The 22010-nt window shown below is 40.1% G+C and overlaps 1 protein-coding gene across 3 annotated transcripts in view; it reads right to left on the bottom strand.

The window, feature by feature from the left end:
- Positions 1–17882, bottom strand: part of atrnl1a (attractin-like 1a) — a 384223-nt gene extending 366341 nt beyond the window's left edge. For all 3 annotated transcript variants that reach the window (XM_074676260.1, XM_074676261.1, XM_074676262.1), the window contains exon 1: positions 17052–17882. In XM_074676260.1, the coding sequence (XP_074532361.1) occupies positions 17052–17302 (251 nt within the window). In that variant the 5' untranslated portion in view covers positions 17303–17882. The remainder of the gene's footprint in view (positions 1–17051) is intronic.
- Between the last annotated feature and the right edge of the window lie 4128 nt (positions 17883–22010).

The raw sequence follows: 22010 nt of genomic DNA, 5'->3' as shown, positions 1-22010 counted from the left end.
TTAGGTACCTAAATGCATCCTTGTGACTGTGAAGGAGTGGAAGAGTAGGCGATTTCCATGCAGGGCCTAAACACAGCATTGCAAGTTTATATATTGAAAAAAAACGTTTTAAAGTGATAAACTTTTAGATTTTATTATTTAAAAAAATATATTTATTCCCACATAAATACACACAAAACTACTGAAAATTGATACCACTGAGTACCAGGTACCAAACATCAGTACCATTTCATTTCAAATGTGAAAGTTACCCATCCCTAGCTATACCACTTACTTTTTCTTTTGTGTCACTCAAGTCTCAAAAGTTTTTAAGCATGGACAACTTGGGCAACATTGATATGTGGCACGTGATATCCCATGTTGCATTTATGCACATATTAATTTGCATCTGTTTGATGTCAGGTTTCATACGCCAGGTGCATCTTTTTTGAAATGGACTGTTCTGTTCCATTTCATCCCCTGCAGCCCATCTGCATGTTAAGTGCTGATGGAGGATTACGTTTGTCAGTGTCAGTATGGTTGCAATCAAAGCTTCATAGGGTAGAAATAAGTGGCTATGTTAAGATTTATGATACTCAGAGAACATTTTGTGTTTGTTGAGATGATGTTCTGCACAATTTGCTTCTACTTTACAAAACATGAGGAATATCAAATAAATAGTCTTGTACACCGACTCATCTAAAAATATTTTATCTATCTGAATGCCAATAGATAAGCCAGTGAAATTTAATTGGATTAGTATACTGATAAGCTTTTGAATTATTTTGGTTGCCTCTCAAATGCTGTTCATCAAGTGTAAACAGCCACAAAGCAAAACAACAGCCTCGGGTAACATTGAGTTCAGGGGAATGAGACAAGGCACTCTGACCCACCACCTGGCAGCAAGAGACAGGACACGACAACAAGACTGCTCACCTTCAGGCTGAGTCTGTTTATCTATCAGATACATGTGTACTGTGACTTTCTCTCATGCACACACTCACACATTCCCTGCCCGTGCGAGGTGAGGGGTCTGCACATCACGTCAGGGGCGGAAAAGGGAAAGAAAATCAAAGAATGTTGTGAGATATGAGAGAGCATGAGCAAACATCCAAAAATGAAGACAAATAACCCAGGCCCCACTCTCGCTGTAAACACAGCCACCCACCACGTGTAGATACACACAAACGACTCACACACACTCGAGTGCACACATCGGAGCACGTAAAAACACAAAGATATACACATGCTCAAATGGAAGTACAACCACCACATGCTCCAGGAATGAATCATCCGTGAGAAAACAGCTTGTAAGCAAGAGGGAATATGTCTTTCTATGGGTGGATCTGGGGAAGAAATGTGTGTTTTTGTGTGAGTGTGAGTGTGATATCCACAGGGACGCTCACAGAGACATGCAGTGAGTACAGATGAAGAGATGAGAGGAGGACAAGAGTGAAAGAAACAGAGAGGAAGGTTCCCTGCCAGGAAAATAACTCCAGCCTCAGCAGATACTTCAAGGGGTCATTCAAACACATTCAGCAATACACAGCTGATCCAAAACCACACACACACAAACACACACACACACACACATCCACTCAACTAAGACAAAGAGAATTATACTTTTTACCCTGGTTTGGCAGTTCTTGCTTAAAGTTGAAGCACATCAGAAGCACGACCTGATGTGCAAGAATGCTTTTAATGTGAACTCAATACTTCCTGTGGTTGCTTACCACAATAAAAGCCTTGGAGAAAAGGAACTTTAGTCTGACTTATAATGTGGCCACGCGAGGTCGATGGAGTTGGACTCTGGTAGCAGCAGTTCACATGAACTGGTTAATACAGACTGAGGCCCCATTTACATGACGCCCAAAACGGTCGATTCCGCAAACATTTCGTTGCGTTTTGGCCTTCCGTTTAGACGAGACCACATTGCGTTTTCAGTGAAAAAGCAAACTTTTGAAAACGCTCCCCAGAGTGGAAAGATCTGAATCCGCTCCTCCATCCAGCTTCGTGTAAACACAGAGCGGAGCGTTTCAGGGTGAAACGCTGACGTCACCGCATGCGCACTCGCAGTTTCAGGTGAAGGCTGCTCGCTCAGCCACATTTCCAGTCGAGCCATTCCGGTTCAGTAGGTGGCGGTAATGCACGTTATGGTTGGATTGCCGACAGTCTCACACAACAAAACGGCAGAAAAAGAAAGAACAGCCGTATGAATGCGGATCGTTTTCACGCCGTCTTCATGTAAACGCGGGTGGCTTTTGAAAACACAAAGGAACAATCGTTGCGGGAGTCTCCGTGTAAACGGGGCCTAACAGTCTTCACATTATTTTACTTCATCTGAAACAGGCCAATAGAAAGCCCAGCTTGAATTACAGGAATCAAAATTTACAAATGCCAATCAAAAGCCCAGTTTCCACCAAGCAGCGTGGTTTGGATCAGTACAGTTTGGCACAGGTCACATTGGTAAAGCCTGATCCTGTTTGCGTTTCAACAGCCAACAGTAGCCCCTCTTGGTAGGCAGCATGTAAGCTGCATGTCAACAGCCACATCAGTTATGTAATAGCTTGACGCTGTAGCAGCACGACACAGTGTACCTCGCTAATAAAACCAACAAAGAAGAAAAACGCGACATAGTTAACAAAGAGCAGCAATGAGAGAAATCCAGCAATTGGTCTTCTTTTTGATTTCCATGTGTCTTTTTGATACAAAGCGCAATCAAGCTTTGTTTCAGAGAAGGCTGTGTGCCGCCAGGAGAAATGCAGCTGCTGTCCCACAGTAAGTGGCCATTCTTTGGACCAATCAACAGACTGCAGTGTTTCTAGTACCATCTTCTCGGATTGGGTTGGATTGGTAAGTCTGGCATCCTACTCTTTGGAAGGGTCCCAAAAAGTCAGACAGGTCTTCTACGTGTTTCGGGGATCTGTCCTGGATTAGTCAGTGGAAACACCACAAAATCAGTGCCGTGCTGAGACTAACTGAACTGAACCGCTTAGACATGCACCGATCAGTGCCGATTTTCTTAATTTTGGGGGATCGGGGATCAGAGATCAGAAATCAAAGATCAACACATCCTTACATATGAAGCTTATCTTACCCCAAGGAAGAAATCTGACAGCCAGCCATTGTTACTTTTTGCTCTGAGACCTAAAACTTAGGACACTTTATTGGTTGTTTTAGTTAACATAACATAAAGATTTTATTGTTTCACAGGTATTGTTCAATGTTTTTTAATAAATTAAGATTGGAACATTAGAAGTATATGCTGTAAGTTATAAATTTTTTTTTTTTTAAATCAGTATCGGCCCAAATCAGTATCGGCAGGTCAGGCTTTTTAAGGATCGGTAATTGGTGATCGGCCAGAAAATTGTGATCGGTGCACCCCTAGAACCGCTAGGTGAAAATGGGGCTAAAGAGAAGAACAGAATACATGTAGCAGTTTGATTTTCCATCATTTAACTCCGTTTCAAAATGCATGTAGTGAGGTTAAGATAAGTGTAAACAAAAGAAACAAAAGGGATCTGTTTCCACTCATATCTGAATGCTGGCTTTGAGCTTTAATAGCCCTCAAGACTACTGTGCATGGAGGCTTTGTATACAGCTTATCTTATTGATAAAATGTGGAAACCAAACATTCTTTGTGTTTAAATGAAAAGAAATGTGACTTTCAGTTCACATTAATTTTGCAATGCAGCTGATGTGTCCTCTTTTTCTCCTCCATGACTCAGAGTGTTTTTACACTACACATCATCTTCACCTCAAACACAGATGGTGGAGGACTCTATATGGGAAGCCGATCAGTACAGAGGGCATGCACTGTCACTTTCCCACTAGCAGAGTCAGACTGTGTGGCAAAACATCCTGCAATATGTTATCCTTCAGGAGAAAAGGCAAAAACGGGACTTTATTGTGATTTTGGATAATGTATGCCATTTTATACTGATACAGACCTGCAGCTCTGAAAATTAATGTCATATAAAGTTAAGTTAGTAAGTAAATTCCTCAGATGTTAATTTTTGAAGACACAAAGATCTTTGGGCATAATAATATTATTGCCATCATACAGACATGAGTTTAGCAAAGGGAAGAACACAAAGCAAAAGTCTGTAGTTGATTTTATCATCCCATAAACTGATCCCGTCTCTTGTTTACTGAACTAATTTGATTCTTTCTTATCTCACAAACCTCAAAAATCAGGGCCGCTTGTCCCTTCAATCTTGCTCTGCATTTAGAAGTCTTTCTAGTTTTAGCAGCATTCAGAAGGTATTAGCTGTGGTTGTGCTGTCAGTGCTACATGCAACATGCTCTCTGCCACTTAGTTAATGTGACCACAGTGACTCTGCCTACCGTCACATCAGATACATACCCTCTATTTAAACCTATTTATACCCAGTCTCATGCCACTGGCCATGCCACTCTGAAGTTTTTGAAAACAGCAATACATTTCACTAACATTCAACAATTTGCTCAAGAACAATTTTCTTCAGAGGGTGGTGATAAAGAGATTGATGACTGGACTTATTGGTCATAAGATACTTAATATACTATCATGTGGTGTCAGGAGACAAAAATAAATAAATTTGGACTCTATCCAGCATGATAAGACAGAACATAAACAAATATATGGATCACCTCACTGGTGACGGGTACATTAAACAACTGTACCACTTCAGTTCTACTACACATGGCATGTACACAAGCAAATGACAAAAACAGGCAAATGGGCCAACTTTGCCCTGTTTTTCACTGGTAGCAATATTTTCCATCAATATTTGTCTAACCAGCCTGAAATTGTGATAAATTGGACTCAACCACAAACACCAGCTTAATTACCAGCAAAGGAGGTAAGTGGTGTATATGTGATGGATGATAAAGACTATGCACATGAACTAATGAGTATTGATCCACTGAGGCTGTAGTTGGCATGATGGAGAGGTTATGACATCATTACACCGAGATAAAGATTTCATGTTAAAGCCTCAATAGCATTAAGCAACATTTTCCAGATAAATCTGTTGAGGTCATGATCTACAGAGGATGAATCTCAGTGAGACCCATGACCCATGACACCCATGAGACCGAAACTCTTTTTAGCACTGCTAGGCATAGACAGCACTTTTATCATAATATTACATTTATTTAGAGGTGCCTTTCAAGTCACCTGAAGACACCTCACAGAAAATAAACGCATTTAAACAGAACATCAACATCAAAGCAAGAGAATTGTAGTGTCCAGTAAGAGGGAATATGCCAGCTTGAACATGAGTTTTGAGTTGGGATTTGAATGATGTGACTGAGTCTGACTGTCTTTGCTTGTGTGTGTGTGTGTGTGTGTGTGTGTGTGTGTGTGTGTGTGTGTGTGTGTGTGTGTGTGTGTGTGTGTGTGTGTGTGTGTGTGTGTGTGTGTGTGTGTGTGTGTGTGTGTGTTGTGGGGGGGGGGTGTACATGAAGAAGGTTGCTGAGACAAATGGGGGGTTCATAGTGGTATTGTACAGGGAGCCAATGAAGCAATGAGAAAAGAGGTGGTATGGTCAGATGATTTGGAACAGGTGATGATCCAGGCTGCCAAGCTCTAAATGCTTCCCAATCTGTTGGTGACTTTTGGGGAATAGGCATAGTCACTAGTTTAATAACTTTTCACAGCGGTGTGGTATTTGGATTTTGGGTTGAAATAAGTTTTACTGTTGCTTTGCGCTTTCATGGGGTTCAATGTGAAGAAGATGAATTTGAGGAATCTCTTTTTTTATTTTTTACTAGAAAAGCACTTGGAGAGTGCAGACCTCGGCCAAGCATATTGTAATTGTCTGGCTACACTTTAGTCCTAGCTTTCAACAGACTGTCTGCTACAATTTGGTGTTAGTTGCAGGTTTGCACAATAATATATTACCTGACAGTGTTGAAAATAATGATGGCCCAGTCCATATTTCATATTCCAGATCTTAGTATCCTGAATATTGCCTGGATCTGGATTGTACTTTTACATCTGTCAGAAATTATGTTGACCTTGTCGTGTATTCTTTTGCAAAGCAACCCGACCATTTATGGTGGAGTTATATACACATATGGTGAAAACTGCCCTATTTCACAATGATAAAGAATACTTTAAAAAAGTCCTGGATCCAGGCGGTGATCCAGATCACCTCCAAAATTTAATCATTTCTTCCTTGTCCTGCTTTAAACATTTCCTGGAAATTTCATCAAGATCGGCTAGTTACTTTTTGAGTTATGTTGTTCACAGACAAACAGACAAACTCTCCCAAAAACATAACCTCCTTGGCAAAGGTAACTAACCTGAGATGTCAGGTTCTTCAAGCCAAAGTTAGGACTAAATTCCACTTTGTGAAAGTTTTGTTTAAAAAAAAAAATAATGATGTAAGTAGCAGTTGATTAATGTAGACTCAGACTCAGGCATTAAAAAAAAAAAAAAGAGTTTAAAGAATAATTGATATTGAGGTACTGCACTGATAGCCGACATTATTTCACTTTAAAGAATTCTGCAGCACTACATGGGTACACCCGATGACTCCTCGCTCCATTTGTTTAGAGGATTGGGAGATCCTCTGTGATCAGCAAAGAGAAATAATTTCCGGGTCATGGGAGGAAAGGCGTCACAAGGGAGCAAAAGTTAGAGTAATGAAAAGCTGCCTCGGTCAGCGGGGCTCTCTGTCCAACAAGGATGATGTCATAGAGCAGATCTTTCCTGTCTCGGTGAAACTACCAGAGCCTGAGGGAGGAACACAGGGGGTTATGATTCATGTAATACACCCACCAATCCAACTGTGTGTGTGTGTGTGTGTGTGTGTGTGTGTGTGTGTGTGTGTGTGTGTGTGTGTGTGTGTGTGTGTGTGTGTGTGTGTGTGTGTGTGTGTGTGTGTGATGCCCTTGCTTTCGCTCTCATCATGGCAGGATTAACACACACTGGACAGATGGCCGCCCGATGCTCCTCCCTCCCACACACTCACATGCTCTACCACAAACACACACACTCAAATGTGAATACACACAGCAAACACAAACACACTCGACAAGCAAGAAGCTCTGTGCTGAGGCATCTTCAGTTCACGAGCTGTGTCATCATCAGCACACACTGCCTGGGGCTGTAACACACACACACACAATCACACACACACAATCAAACACACACACACACACACACACACACACACACACACACACACACACACACACACACACACACACACACACACACACACACACAGTTGAAGGCCGTGTCAGCAGATGACGACTCTGATGTCAGAAAGGCACTCTCTTCTGTCTCCACTCAGACTGTCTCTCTTTGAAACACTCGAGCAGTTGTTTTGACCTTGAATGGCTTTGCTTCTTTATCTTCAAGCATCAAAAAGTCAATATTAGGATGATCTTATGTCTGTGATTATACCAACATATGTTATGTGACTTTAATTCACCGTAAAAACAGTCTGTGCTTTGAGATATCAGGTTTTGAGAAGATTATTCTGTTGGTTACGGCTGCCAAATCTCCACCAGAGGCTTTTAAAATGTTTTCTTATCACAGTTTGTGTTTTTTAGACACTGACATCAGTTTCCAGGTTTATTTTGTTCTACAATATTTTGGTAGCCTGGGAACCGGATGAATGTGTGAGCTCAGGTTTTATTTGTTTGAGAAAATTTAGGAAGTTTAGGGGACCTGATTTAAGACCAGCCAATCCCAAACAGGATCTGTCTAAAGGCTCTTGCACATTGCCACTTCAAGACAGGATATTTACACTGCAGGGCTTTCCACAGAACAACACTGTGACAGGAGGATTGAGTCAAGGGACTGTTTGAAATAATTAATTATTTCTATTATGTTATGTCACCTGTTACGATTGGGTTAGCTGTTTAAATATGCCTTGCACTCTGAATTCTTCATGAAAAGTTTAATTCCTCCCCTTGTTTTTCTTTCAATTCAGTCAAACACCCTTCACTCCTCAACACACACTGTGCCTGCAGCTTTCTTCTTGTTTCACCCACAGCAGCATGTCCTCACCCCCTACGGTTTCCTTCTTCTCTGTGTCTGATCTTTTGACAGTACTTAGCAGCAGCGCAATCTAAATAAGGCACCCAACTAACTTCAGTTTTTCTCTCTGCTCTTATAAAAGGGGATTTCTGTGTGAGCAAGAGTTGTTAATGTTTTGCCACAGTCCACAAACAAGATGGTGTAGAATGACACCTGTTGCAATGTAGCAGCAACCTATATTCAAAACACATAGAGCCTTTGTGCAGGGTATTAAAAACCAAAGTCCTTCAAGAGTCTGCCCTAGTATGGTGGCAGAAACTTTTTATTTTATTTTTCTATAACAATTTTACTTAGAAGACGCTTTTGTCCACAGAGATGTAGAACACTGAGCAGTTGGGGGTATATTACTTTGCACAAGGGCATCTCGACAGTGTACCTCTCCAGCTATCAGCCCATTCCTGGACTTGAACCAGGGACTCTCCGTTAACAAACCCAAGTCCCTATGGACTGAGCTACTGCCACCCCCAAACACCAAAAACCACATACACATTATCACTTCTTTATTGGTACACTGTAAGGGGGTGATTTTTTTTTCTTATTGAACTTTTGCCCCCTGTAAGGCCATGGCTGAATTCACTGAAAAACGGCACCCAGTAGCTGTCTGCAAAAAAGCTTAAGAGCAGCCTTTTCATCCAATCAAAAATCAAATGAAGCTAGGTTGAGTCCATCATTTCAAATATGGCACTCACTGAAAATAGGCTTCAAATATCCCTTTCTGAAACAAATTGGTGCCTTCAGACACTACCTCCAGCAGGATGCTGTGACATCAGAGCAACGATTGAATGACCCACAGAACAAACCATGCTCCACTTGGTAGGGGTGGGAGAAAAAATCGTTACACATTAAATTGGGATTTTTTGTTTGGCAATATTGAAATTGGGATTCTTTGTAAAAAAAAATCTATTTTTTTCACATTTAAGTTCTTCATTTCAGTCTTGATTATAAACTGGATTGGAAAAAAGTTACTACTTATTTAAAAATGTTTCTCTGATTCACATGATGTGCGTTTTATGGGAAAATATGGCTCCTGATATTGTCTGTAGACATTATCATCATTTAACTTTTTCACATGGTCTGGTGTTAAAAAAGCAAACTAAAAATCGTAAAAATGTAATAATCAAAATCGTACCGACAACCCAAAAATCATAATACAATCAAATCGCAAGAATAGAATATCGTCCCAGCCCTATGATTTGGTGCATGAGTACCCAAGATGCACAGGTATATGTGGTTACTCCCCATCTAATTTGGTACTAATTCACAGTTACATTATCATCAAGTGTAAAAATTTACACAAATTTAAATATGATTGCTTTCATTTTAACATCCAGACTGACCAACTCAAACCAAATGCTTATGACAAAGTGAGTGCACCAGAGCTCCAGCATGAAATTGAGATTATATTCCAATGTTTGAAAAAGTGAATCAACAGGAAGGTCTTCTTGTCCCAGACCAGCATTACAGAGCCCCCGGGTAGACACTGGCTGTCTACCCGGGGCTGGCTGGTTGTCATCTTTTTTCTTGTTTTTTTTTTGAAACCTTAACACTGCCAACTCTGGCCAGGACCCCTTTATGATTGAGATTTTAAACCTTAATGGGACTTTCCTGATTAATATACTGATAAAAAAGTAAATATTCTAAGAAATGAAAAGTATAAAATCATTTTGAACTAAATCTAAAAACACTTTTATGATGGGCTCCACTATGCATCATGAGGTTTGATGGCATGAAATCCAATTGATCTTTAACCTGCTTGAGATTGAATTTCTGCAGCATCATTTCTGTCTCATCTGATTGTACCTGATAGTTGCTGGCTCAAATAGTTCGGGGGGAATGCCTCATGACATTGACAATGATGTCACACACCAAAGCTGAAGGGGAGGCATAATGGGCTCCACCGTCATGTAATAGGATTTCAGAGCCACCATAACATCTAAACTGCGCTCACAGCATTAGTCAACAGATTAAATCAGACATGTAGTGGAGGGGTTTAATCCAAAACTTTAAATCCCATTTTGGAATTAAATATAGTAGTGTGTGTTTTATATTCCTTCTGTAAAGGTGGTGTATATATAGATTTTTTTTCTAAAGAAACCTTTGTGGCTGTATTGATAAGGTTGTCAACTTCCTCATCCTGAACTCTGACTCACTAATGGCCATTTTCAGTCTTCTGTGTGATTACTACAACTTACTTGGCTCCAGCTGTCTGAGCAGCACAAACCTCCATTATTGCGGTCACTGTGCGAGAGCATTACAACAGCAAGACGTTTATTTCATCCCCTTCTTCCTCTTTCAATTAGCACAATCAAAATCAGTTCCCAGAACATCCTGCTGCATCTCTGTTAAGAGATAATGGCTCTAAATGCTTGAGTTCATTTCACCACAGCCTCCAGTGTTTCTGCCTCCCTGCACTTAGCATGCAAGAGACAAAGTGAGATTAATGCAGTGGTGTATACTGGTAAAACCTGAGGCAAAAAGATTCACTTTGATGTGCTGCATTAAACCGTTTTGAGGTGAAACTGCCAGGCACTTTGGTCACATGTGTATGAGTGTTTCACAGCCTCCCCTGTGCCATGAGGTTAATCAAGGATAAGCGAGAAACCTATTTAGTCTGATGGAAAGCGTCTACCTTAAAGTGTTTCATCACACAGCAGCTGACAGCCCTAAAGCGATGAAGCAGTGTGCAGACCTTTTTTGATTTGTTTCTTTTGATTCTCCCAGGTACTAAACTTAAAAAAGACCAACAGATGTGTGTGAGGCCACAAAACACTCTTACTTGAAATGTCTGACTTAGTACTAACCAAAAACTGAAATTTTAAGACCTCATCATGCAAACTCTGAAACTCTCTACATCTTTGTTTGAAGCCATAAGAGGCTGGATTATTTCCCGAAACAGGCTGTTACCTGCTTATTTCTGCAGAAAAGATCATATTTTTTTAAATGGCTGTGTGTGTGTGTGTGTGTGTGTGTGTGTGTGTGTGTGTGTGTGTGTGTGTGTGTGTGTGTGTGTGTGTGTGTGTGTGTGTGTGTGTGTCATGTGATATTTCACAGCAAGCCCAAGTGGACACTCAATGAACTGCAGTTTTTAGCAGTTCATCTTCACATTTTAAAGCTGAAGGATGCTACTTGGATGGTACTCAACCACAAAGAAACTCCCTCCCTCCAAAACCCTTATCACTTAAAGAGAGGGTATTGTGCTTTAAACTGTCTCTCTTGTACCCCCGTTGGAGCTGTACATGATTTACAGCTCAGATAAGCTCCTTCTATTCTCTCCCTCTGTTGTTTCAAAAAACTCTTATTTTAGCATCTATCTGAAAAGCTTTATTGTAGCTGCTGTCTCTTTAAGCCTCCCCACTCCACAAATCCCCTTTCCTCTGATTGGACAGCTCTTTAGAGTCTTGTCAGGGCACAACTATGGGCAGACCTTGGTGTTTGAGGCCCGCTCTTCTGATGTGTAACCAGTTTGGTAATGACCTCATCTTGTGTCAAGTCTCATGAAGATTTTTTGCTACAGACTGTTTCAAACAGATTTTGACATTTCTACAACATATGAAAATATAGTGGTTTGAAAATCTGTCTGATTTGCTTATTAGCCAATTGCATGTGTTGCACTGTTAGGTTGGCTCAGTATTTCAATTTGGTGTCTGTCATCAATGGTCTTTATAACCCCTTCTTTAAAAACCAATAGATGATATAGATATATGATGTACATGTTGGACAGTCTATTAAATATACCCGTGAAGTTATGCAGTTCTGTACAGTTTGCTCCCGTTTCACATCTGACTGTGGAAGATAGTCAGCATTTCAACCCTAAGTCTGGCCACGAATATTTAGATCATGAGCTGAATGGGAAGGGGACTCTTGGTGCATTGTGAAGTTGATTCATGAGAGATGTGGCACATATTTAACTGCAAATGAAAAATCTTTGTCCCTGGAGTTAGCAAGGGCATGTTGTTAATACACCCATGAAGAGGCAGTTTTCAAATTGATTTCACTTCTGTTTATGAAAAACAGCTAGTCAATAGAAATATAAATAGACAGAATCATCTTAGCTGGATTGTGAAATTTCCTTGTGATAACTGAAAAGTTTGAGTTCATGATATTCATAGTATATACAGGAGCACAGTAACCACTAACCCTGAAGCAGACAATTAAAATGTTTGAGATATTTTTCTTTTTGTTTCAATAAAACTTGTTTTCATAGTCCGGACAATTTCCCTCTTAAGGAGGTGTGACAGCTCATCTAAATGTATGCCAACAAGTGTGCTATTTGCTATTCAGCACAGACTTCTAAATAGCATATTGTGCTTTTCATAAAATAAATACTGAAATGGATGCTGCTGACCACTCTTATTATATTATAATAACTATCTCTGCCTTGTTTTTTGATCCTGACAAGCTAAACTGAACTCTGTATGTTTTTCATGAGTACACCTGACGTGTGTTTTCAGATTTAAGAACAAGTAAGGTTTTGTCTTGTCTGAGGAAGAACCGAGCGGAAAATATCAGAGAACACCAGCATGAGACTGTGGACCAATAAAACTTCACAGAGCACCAAAACCTTAAATCAATAGACAGTCTACTCCCTATTTCTCCTTTATTGGATCTGTCTGTGTGGATATGAGACTCAACAGAGTGTGTATTTTCCAGCTGCAATCCAGTGACCACTGAGGCTGCAGCATTGAGGATTTTGTGGCAACCCATTGATCCAGGTTCATTCTCTGGACAAAACCTCCCTAGTTGTGTTCTCTATGAATACACTCACCTGATGTAGCAACATGAGCCTTTTAATAATACAACCATTTGGACTGCAGTGTTTGTTGTTTACAGGGAGAATCATCTCAATCACTATCATAAAAAAAAAAAAAATCACTAGTACATTTTCAAATGGATTACTGGATGAAATGGGAAACAGGCCTAAAACAAGGCTTTCCAAATGCATTTGATCTCAGGGGAAATTACTCCTCATTCAAAGTAAGTTTTGATCTGCATAGCATCCTTATTTTGAAGATGCTGCACGGACTTTCCAGAAAAGATAGAATTTTTTCCAGGTAAAAACTCAGTTTCCCATGAGCACTTGCAGACACTGTTGTAAGGACATGACTCTGCCAAGACCTGTGTTTGTTTTGAAGGAAATAAAGGGAGATTGAATCGTCTTTTTAATGCTACTTTTTAAATTCATGACAACTTTTTACAGGATGCACGGTGACGGAGTAATGTATTTATTTTTAGATACGTATCGTGAGTTACTCCATTTGTACCATGGTTTGGTACCGGGCTATATTTGAGGCATGTCCATAGCTTGTAAGGTTAGTAAATTCCTGTCATGTCTGACCAATGCTTATCCACCACCTACAACCTCCTCAAGCACACCTTGTGAATCACTATGATTGATATACCAGGAATTCATGCACCGAGAAATGTTCCATGCAGTGCAGTGCAGCAATAGGCTGCATTAAAATGAATTATTTTTCAACACATTTTTTTCTCTAATTCATTAACTTAAACTAATGCATCAAAGTCCCACCCCTAATAAACATATTACCAAGCTGCTTTGGGTCCCGCCAAAAGTCATGTCAAACAAAAGGTTGTGATAAAATCAAGGATTTATTAAGGATCAAGGAAATCTATGTTTTTCTTCTAGAAAAACATTGATTTTTGCCAAAGGTGGCACTGCAGAGTATGCCAGATTGATATTCCTCACAGCGTCTTTAGACCTACAGTTTTGGATAAGGTATTTTTCTTCAACCAGCTGTGCCATGGCCTTTTCTTGTCCTGATCTTTAATTTTGTTGTACCTGTATATTTTCCCATGTACTACTCCATTAGTATATAACAGAAAGATGTCCTTTGAAATGAAAAATGAATGGATCTGAAAAGACTCAAACCCTAACACTTGTACAGAGACAAAGATAAGAATTATATATGCTGCCACATTCTACCACTATTGTTCCTTGTTGACATCACAATGAAACATTTCACTGTGTGTGTGTGTGTGTGTGTGTGTGTGTGTGTGTGTGTGTGTGTGTGTGTGTGTGTGTGTGTGTGTGTACTACTTAGCATTAGTCGACACTGTCTTGACACTGGACAGCAACAAGTAAAGAAGCTTGTCCCCGCTGTATTGTGTGTCTATTGCTCAGCACATGGCCCATTCTGTTCACTTCTCTCACAACAATCACATCGACTGAGGAATCGATATAATCCTCCAGAGAGAAAATATCAGACTGAAGCCCTGCCATCACTCTGCTCTTACTTGTGCAGACTAGACTGTAGGTGCCTGTGACAAGGTACTGCCATCTGAGGATAGGAGAATGATGAATGCATCACTGGGAGGAAGTGGAGGAGGGACTTGTTCCTTAAAGACCTTTTCAAAGCTTACAAAACAGTTAAAACATACATATGCATTCAAGTGCAATTTAGCACCAGAGGTGTGTGAGAGGACATCAGCTTGTGGAGCTATATCAGTGGATTGACCAAAGAAGACTGTGAATCTCTGACAAATTCTCAATGGCTTCATGGAATACTTGCCACTCATATCTACCAGTTGTTAGTCTGGCAGTACTCAGTCATATGTCATGTAGAAGGTTAGTGGTTCATGCAGTCCACATGTCATAACAAATGGACATAGCCACCATGGTGTCACCCATCTTTCTGAAACAAAGTTTCCAAGCAAATCAATGGCAGAGGCCATATTGGCACTGAAGCTTTGAGCCTCCACGCTAACAGCTATAGGGTGATCACCTGTCAATCAGCTGAGCTGTGCCTCTGATTGAGTGATTCACAGGTTAGAGCTGAATCAGATACACAAAGCTTCTATTTGCTTTGACAACAATACATCAATTTTCACAGAGCAGATCGAGTGGGCAAGTCAGGCAGTAAAACAACATTAGAAATCCAGTTGACTTTCAAAATAAAAAACACCATGTCAAAGCTATATTGTTTGCTATGCATGCCAGGATGCTATGCTACAGCAACTTACGAGCAGAGACAGACCAGGAGTCAACAGGTGTTTTTGAACCAAGTTAAGACAATGTGAATGAGGAGTGACTCGTCCTTGGGGTAGGAAGCATTGAAAACCCTTGGCTGGATGACTCAGGCTTCCAAAGACGCCCTCCAAAGTGGACATCTCTGAAAACTTAATTTTGTGTTTTCCATGAGGACAGGAAACATAAAAGCTTAGGGCAGACTAAGGACATGAGCTGGGCTGCACATTTTTAAGCTGCTGTGGTCCTCTCCTGAGCTCTGCATGTCTGCTTTATTGTAGTACAGCTCTTGTTGTGAAACACAGTCAAACTCTAAATTTTAGCTCCCCCGTCATGAGATCCCTCTGGAAAATTTGTTCGAAACGTGACATGTTTTTCAGGGTGGTGTCTTTGGACTTTATAATCCTTAAGCATTGCAACAAGCTCCTTGCAGAGCAATTGCATTGGTTCGGTTTTTGGACGTGGTGCCAAAATAAATAAATACTTTCCAGTCCATGCAGGATGAACTGATGATTATCCTTGTTGATTTTTTTGTTTTAGGGTAAAAGAGAAATGTTTTTTTCACCTGTGTAGGACTGCTAATGTTAACTTTTTAAATGCACCTGCCCAATGACACAATGCATCAGGGTTAGTTGCTAGGTTACGATAGGTGTTGCAGTCAATATTTGTAATAATGTTGGAATTTGTGTAAGAACTTGTCGGTGTAAGCAAAACATTTTTTTCTCATCGGATCTGAATCCCGATCACTTGGCAGCTGCTTTCAGGCTGCATGTGGCCTGGGGGCCGCTAACTGATAATAGTGCTGGCTCAGGGAAATACTGACGTACTTTTGCATGACAGTTGTTGATTATGTGTACGACAAATGTGCCCAATCAATAGGCCTCTGGTTTGTTTAAATCTGCCCAAGATGGGTTTAATTCAATGCGTAGAAGGAAACCCAATTATTCTTCATCATCATACTGTGGTGCATGTACGAGTAAATACATCAAACTAAATGTTTTTTTGAATTTGCAAATTGGTACTAACAATTTCGCTTGAACAAGAAGCAATCAATACTTATGTTCACAGGGTTATTTGGTTTTCAACATGTCAAACTTAATCTACTGGCCTCACATGCTCATACAGGAGTTTTCAAGGATCCTCAAGACTCCCACCCCTAATTTCACATCATTCCATTTGCTGCTGGAAATTCTCTTTTAAAGTATCAATGTAACACAATGCAACATCTAAAACAATAAATCATCCTATTTACAATTAATGGTTGCTGTCTTTCCTTGTGATGCATTTTATCAGGGAGAAGAAGCGATGAGGAACAAAACATCCTGCTCCTGCACTGTAAAAGTTTCAGAAAGGCAGATGTTTCTTCCTGAACTTGTTCAAAACTCAGCAAAAATCCTTTCTCATACAGTATTTCAGCCTGAAAGCCAAATAAAGCATGTCTCTGAAACTTGATTTATTTTTAAACAGCAACTGCTAGAGGCCAGCCCTGGCAGGCTTTTAAAGCCTGCGAGTAGTTCTCTGACAGTGAGGGAGGCAGACTGCTCCATTCACTCTGAGCAGCAGACAGCCGTCTCCTGTCTGGGCATTAAAATTACATGTTGACACATTTAGAAAAGTGTTCTGCACTTATGTTTGACCTGAACCAGTAAAGCCAATGCAGTTACTTGACTTTTCTATATGATCTATACATATATGAGCGTATATCCTTCAGAGGATTTCTGTTTCAAAAAGAAAAGGTATGGTCAAGGTATGTGATCTTTGTTAGTCAGGTGATAGTCCTGGGTAACTCTGTGGCAAAGTCTTATCCAATAACTCCATTAACTTTGCAGAATAAGTAATCTAACATGACTTCTAAAGTGAATGAGTTCAAACCATCAGAAAGCAATCTGAGCAAAGATGTATCCCATCAACACCCCATCATTCACACAGCAGGATCACCGCTTCAATTAGATGATGTCAGTTTTGGACTAAACTCAACAGTAATGCAAGCAGCAGCCTACAGGTGGGATTTGAAGAGGCACGTGGCAGACGTCATTTTAAAGACAAACTTACTTGAATCTTCCCTGACAGTGCTGGCACTGATCTCCAACCCATCCATGGTCACACACGCAGCTCCCGTTCATGCACTTCCCCGAATAACAGTTTTTATCGCAGGACTTGGACACTGCAGAGGCTTCCGCGTGGTGAAGGAGGTGAAGCATCAGAAATATTCCCAGGTATGCTATCAGTACGGACCGGGCATCCCTCTTGGATGACTTCGTCCATGTGCACAACAGTGCATAAATCCCCCCAGCAACATCCATGATGGACAGCCTGTTTAAGGAGGCTGCAGCCTCGACCCAATACACGATCTGTCACCTTATTCTGTGAGGTTATCTGCTGGCATCAAGAGGGGTGTCAGTAGACCCGAGTCGTCTACCTGTGACGCCTGTGGAAAAGGCGAGGAGTAACGCGCTGTGAGAACATGCTGAGCGCTTTGCAGAAAGCTCCAGGGCAGGACAAAGAAACGAAACTTTGATGGAAATAGTTTTGGACCTTAAAAATGGTGTAAACAAAATTCCAATCGGACCCATCCGTTCCGATAAACAAAACCAGAAATCCCCTTACGCACTCTCTGACGCGTCACCACAAGTCATCCAGATAACTTCCACAGTGGTCAGGCTCCGATGTAAACACGCGACCATGACTGATCCTGCCATAGCATCACAGAATATAATCCCTGGGATAAAACGAACCCATGGAGCTCTGAGATCATCCGCGTACTCTGTGCTCCGACTGGATGTGATCCCAGACAAAGACGTGCCCTCTGTCCAAGCTCGTTAGCAGAGGATGCGACACAGAGCAACACCTCTCTCTCCCCCTGCTCTGTCCACTGTCGCTCTCCAGTCCACAGCTGCTTCTCTGCCGGGGAAACTCCAGCACAAAGCCCCGAGCATGAGCAGTACAGTCATACGGTTAAAGGGGCAGTTCCGTTTAAACGTCAAAGGCATGCAGCGAGCATGAGACAAAGCGGTGACATCCGTTTGCAGCATGGGCTCAGTGCAGTTGACTAATGGTCGTTTGTACTTGAGGTATTTAGTTGTCGTGCAAGGATCATTATCAGGAGAGGAAAGTCTTAAAGTAAATTACTGGTATAAAAATAATGTAAAAAGAAAAAAAGAAGGTGAAGATGATAGATAGATAGATAGATAGATAGATAGATAGATAGATAGATAGATAGATAGATAGATAGATAGATAGATAGATAGATAGATAGATTTAAGCGCAATTTTTTGCCATAACTCTTTATCCTATACATGCCTCATCTCTGCGAAACCACGGTTTGAAGTTTAGATAGAACAGAAATCCATTGGTATCAAATCAATTTCGTGCCTTACAACCTTTTGGAGTGTTTTTTTTTGTCTCATGTGGGACATATATTCGATTTAATTTATTTTGATTATTTAATTTCTCTGTACAGCAATTAAATTAATATTGTCCGTTTTCAAAGCGCTTAAAAATAAAGTTGGATTGGGTTGGGTTATGAGAAGCGCCAACCCAGAACTTCATGTTGATGTCATGCACATCCTACTTATACATTTCAGCCCTTCACCTTTCTGATACAAAATATGAAAAAATATAACCGAAATGAGCGATTTTGCAGAGATTATGTCCCGTGCTGAAGCTCCCTTGCCGTGGCCCCCGCTAAGTGCGGCTAAAATCAGTTGAATCTAAATAAATTCTGAAGGACTCCAAGCTGCACGATGTTTGTCTGAGTGAGTATATGAGCATGCAGACACCTATAAATAAGGTCCAGGTGTCAAAAAACCGGAGTTGCCCTTTAAGTTTAGTATCTTTTGAATTTTTGAACAATATCACCCTCCATGCACTGCGTGCTGTTGGAAAAATGGGCTATTCAGAATGTTTTTTGTTTGTTGTTGTTGTTTTAATATGTATATTTTTGCAGTAAGGATTCTCCTTTTTTGGCTTGGTGTGTATGTGGTTTGCAGTGCTTCTGCGGCCAGCCTCCAGTGGACACTTTATGAACTGCAGTTTTTTACAATTCCACATTGGCTTCATGTTTTAAAACCACACAGGTTGCTGCTTGGCTGACTTTCTCAGTCAATAACATTGTTAGAAAGAATGTAGGTAAAAGGCACAATTGCTCAAGACTAAAAACCAAATGACTGTTTCTCTACTTTTGAATTTATTCACCTTTGAGCCCTCTGTCAATTCCCATGTAATATGCTGATAAAGAGAGATGTTTCCATCAAAACATTGCATTTTGAGTTGAACATAGGTTAGAAAAAGGACAATGGTCACAAGTAAAAAGATGTTCTAAACATGTTCAGTAAAGTGAGTTCTTAATGGATTTTTTTGTAAATTAATTGTTTGTGTTTGGACCAGAATATCTGCCTCCATCAGAAGGCTCCTCAATCAGTCACATGTGCAGTAATATTGATTTTAGTCACCAATAAGAAAATAAAGGGAAGCTATATTCGCTCTCATAATAACTTCAAATCAAGCACTTTTTTCCATCAGCCACCAAGATCTTATTCAAGCCAAGTTTTCCATGGTCAACTAGAAATGTTTTCATGCAGAGATCGTGGTTGTCAGAGCTGCACAGGCCCACTGCACACAATGCACCCGTTTAATTATTTGGTCCTATTCATGGTGCACTGCTGGGGCAACAATACTCCACGTGGCATGGACCAGCATGACCAGACACACTGTGCCACTGTTCAACATCTTTTCTTCCTTAATACATCAAAATCATCCATACAAAGAAAAGAGTGTTAAACTGTTCAGGAAAGAAACTCTATGAGGAGTCCATTTTGTCAAAACAGAATCAAATTTGGTTCATAAGGGGCTTAACCCCAGGGCATATGTGGTCATGTGACATGTGTCTGCAAATTTATCGTTTCTTATCTTCCTGTTCTATGGGGCAAGTTTAAAACAGCTCTCTTTATACCCATTAGGTACCATGTGAATGAATTTAGCAAGGGAATAAAATAACACGCGAAATTAAAACTTAGACCAGATTTTAGTCACTCAATACAGACTTACTTTGGACTGTGTGACAGCATTTTAGCAAGTGGTCATGTACTTTTTTTCTGCAGACCTCATTTCACATTTATTTCATGATAGCAAAATACAGCTTGATTTAGAGCATTTTTTATCAAAATCACAGCCCTGTTTATTAGTATAAACTGGGAAATCAGTGTTGACATTCAAATAATCAGAGAATGATGGAGATCAGTTTTGAAAATACAGCATTAAAAGGATGACCTTGCCTGAGTTTATATATATATATATATATATATATATATATATATATATATATATATATATATATATATATATATATATACATACATATGGGGAAATATAATCTGAATGTATCACATACTTTGTTGTGTGATGAATCGGGCGTTCGCACTTTTGGCACCAACAAGCCATTTATCCTCTAACCAAAGAATATTAGGTCCCCTCACAGCCACTTCTGTGGTAATAAGCTCCAGAAAATATGAAAACACATAAATAAAACATGAAGCTAGCAGTCAATCAGCATGCTGTTCCATGGAGATTAATTACATTTTGGCTAGGAAAACACAGCGTGGTGTGCTGAAATTACAGCACAAAAGTGTTTGACATCGGAGTTGGAGATTTGTTTCAACTTTGAGGCAATATGTTGAAAAGTATTTAGTTGTGTAAAACAGACTAAAATGACATTAAAGTAGCCTCTACTTAACATCTATCAGCAGTGGCCATAGTTTTTTTTTTCTATTTCTTTTTTTTTTTTTTAAGTTTTAATGGAAAATGCTCTCTGTGAGGGTTTGTAAAATAAGTTGAAATATTTGCCCATAAGGACTCATAAGCTGTATCCAACTGTTCTCCTCTCTCTTTGTCTCCCCTATTTCTTTCAGAGTTGCAGATTCCTGGTAATTTCTATCACTGGATATTTAGCTTTTCAATACAGGAACAGTACAACTGTAATGCCCTAATGCGATAATGTTTCCCAGTCAACAGAAAAGAGTTAGTTAGTGCGTGCAAGATGGAGCCTGAGCATGGAGTTATTAAAAGAGAGTATAACCACAGGGAATGAAAGCTTATAAAACTGCAATAAAAAAGTTAATTTCTGTCGAACAAATTGCTCTGAGATAATTTAGAGGCAGCAAAACTCATCACTATCTTCTGTAAATCCACTAAAGCGAGGTCTGGTTTATAGTATACTGCTGAAATATTACCATCTATTCTTCACCAGCTGAGAAGAGGAAAGGACTGAGACTCTGGACTGAGAGTTGCTGTGTGGTCTGCTCTTTTTCTGCTGAATTAAATTATTAGTCATTTAATATGGACAGTAAATACTGGAGTTGAGAAAAACACATCTAATTCAGAAACAAATTTCTTGACTCTATGGATGCATTTGCATCGATTCAGAGATAAATTTGACAGGAGCATTAAAAAACAGACCTGCACAGCCGAGACCTAATTCCCCTAACTGCCTTTCCTGGTTTATAACTTTATCTCACTCAGAAGGCTTTAAAGACACAGAGATAGTCTGTGCTTTTGGAAAACAAAGCCAAGATTTGCATCTGTGCTCCCTCTAGGCTAAGAAAAACATCCACAGAGCCAGAAGATGGTAATCCCTAAGCCCACAAAGACACTTTTTAGGAAAAATATGACTCTGCTGCAGTGTGACAAGGAGTAGAGTAAGGTTTAAACTTAGATGTTTTGATTACAACAGTAGTAGGGACCTAGTGTATCACAAGGTGAGTGAGGACATAGAGGAAGTTTAAGATGCTTTTTAACTTTACAGCTTTCTGCTCAGTTTATCACCAGCTTTCCTTTCTGTTCAAAGGGGATGTTACATAATTTTACAAAGCAGTGCCCTCTTTCAGTTTTTACCTTTCAGTTGAGACCATGGAGACACAACGCTGTTTTTCAGTGACATCATGCGTAGGATGGGAAGTTTCAGTGGTGTCCAGAGAAGTCTGTGTGAAAATCATTAAACATGAATCCTAACTTATC

Source organism: Halichoeres trimaculatus, unplaced genomic scaffold, assembly GCF_033239565.1.
Source record: "Halichoeres trimaculatus isolate MK-OKI-2021-1 unplaced genomic scaffold, fHalTri1.1 fHalTri1_scaffold_8, whole genome shotgun sequence".
Classification (NCBI taxonomy): domain Eukaryota; kingdom Metazoa; phylum Chordata; class Actinopteri; order Labriformes; family Labridae; genus Halichoeres; species Halichoeres trimaculatus.
Note: the sequence above shows the minus strand (reverse complement) of the source record. Positions and strands in the feature narration are given on the sequence as shown.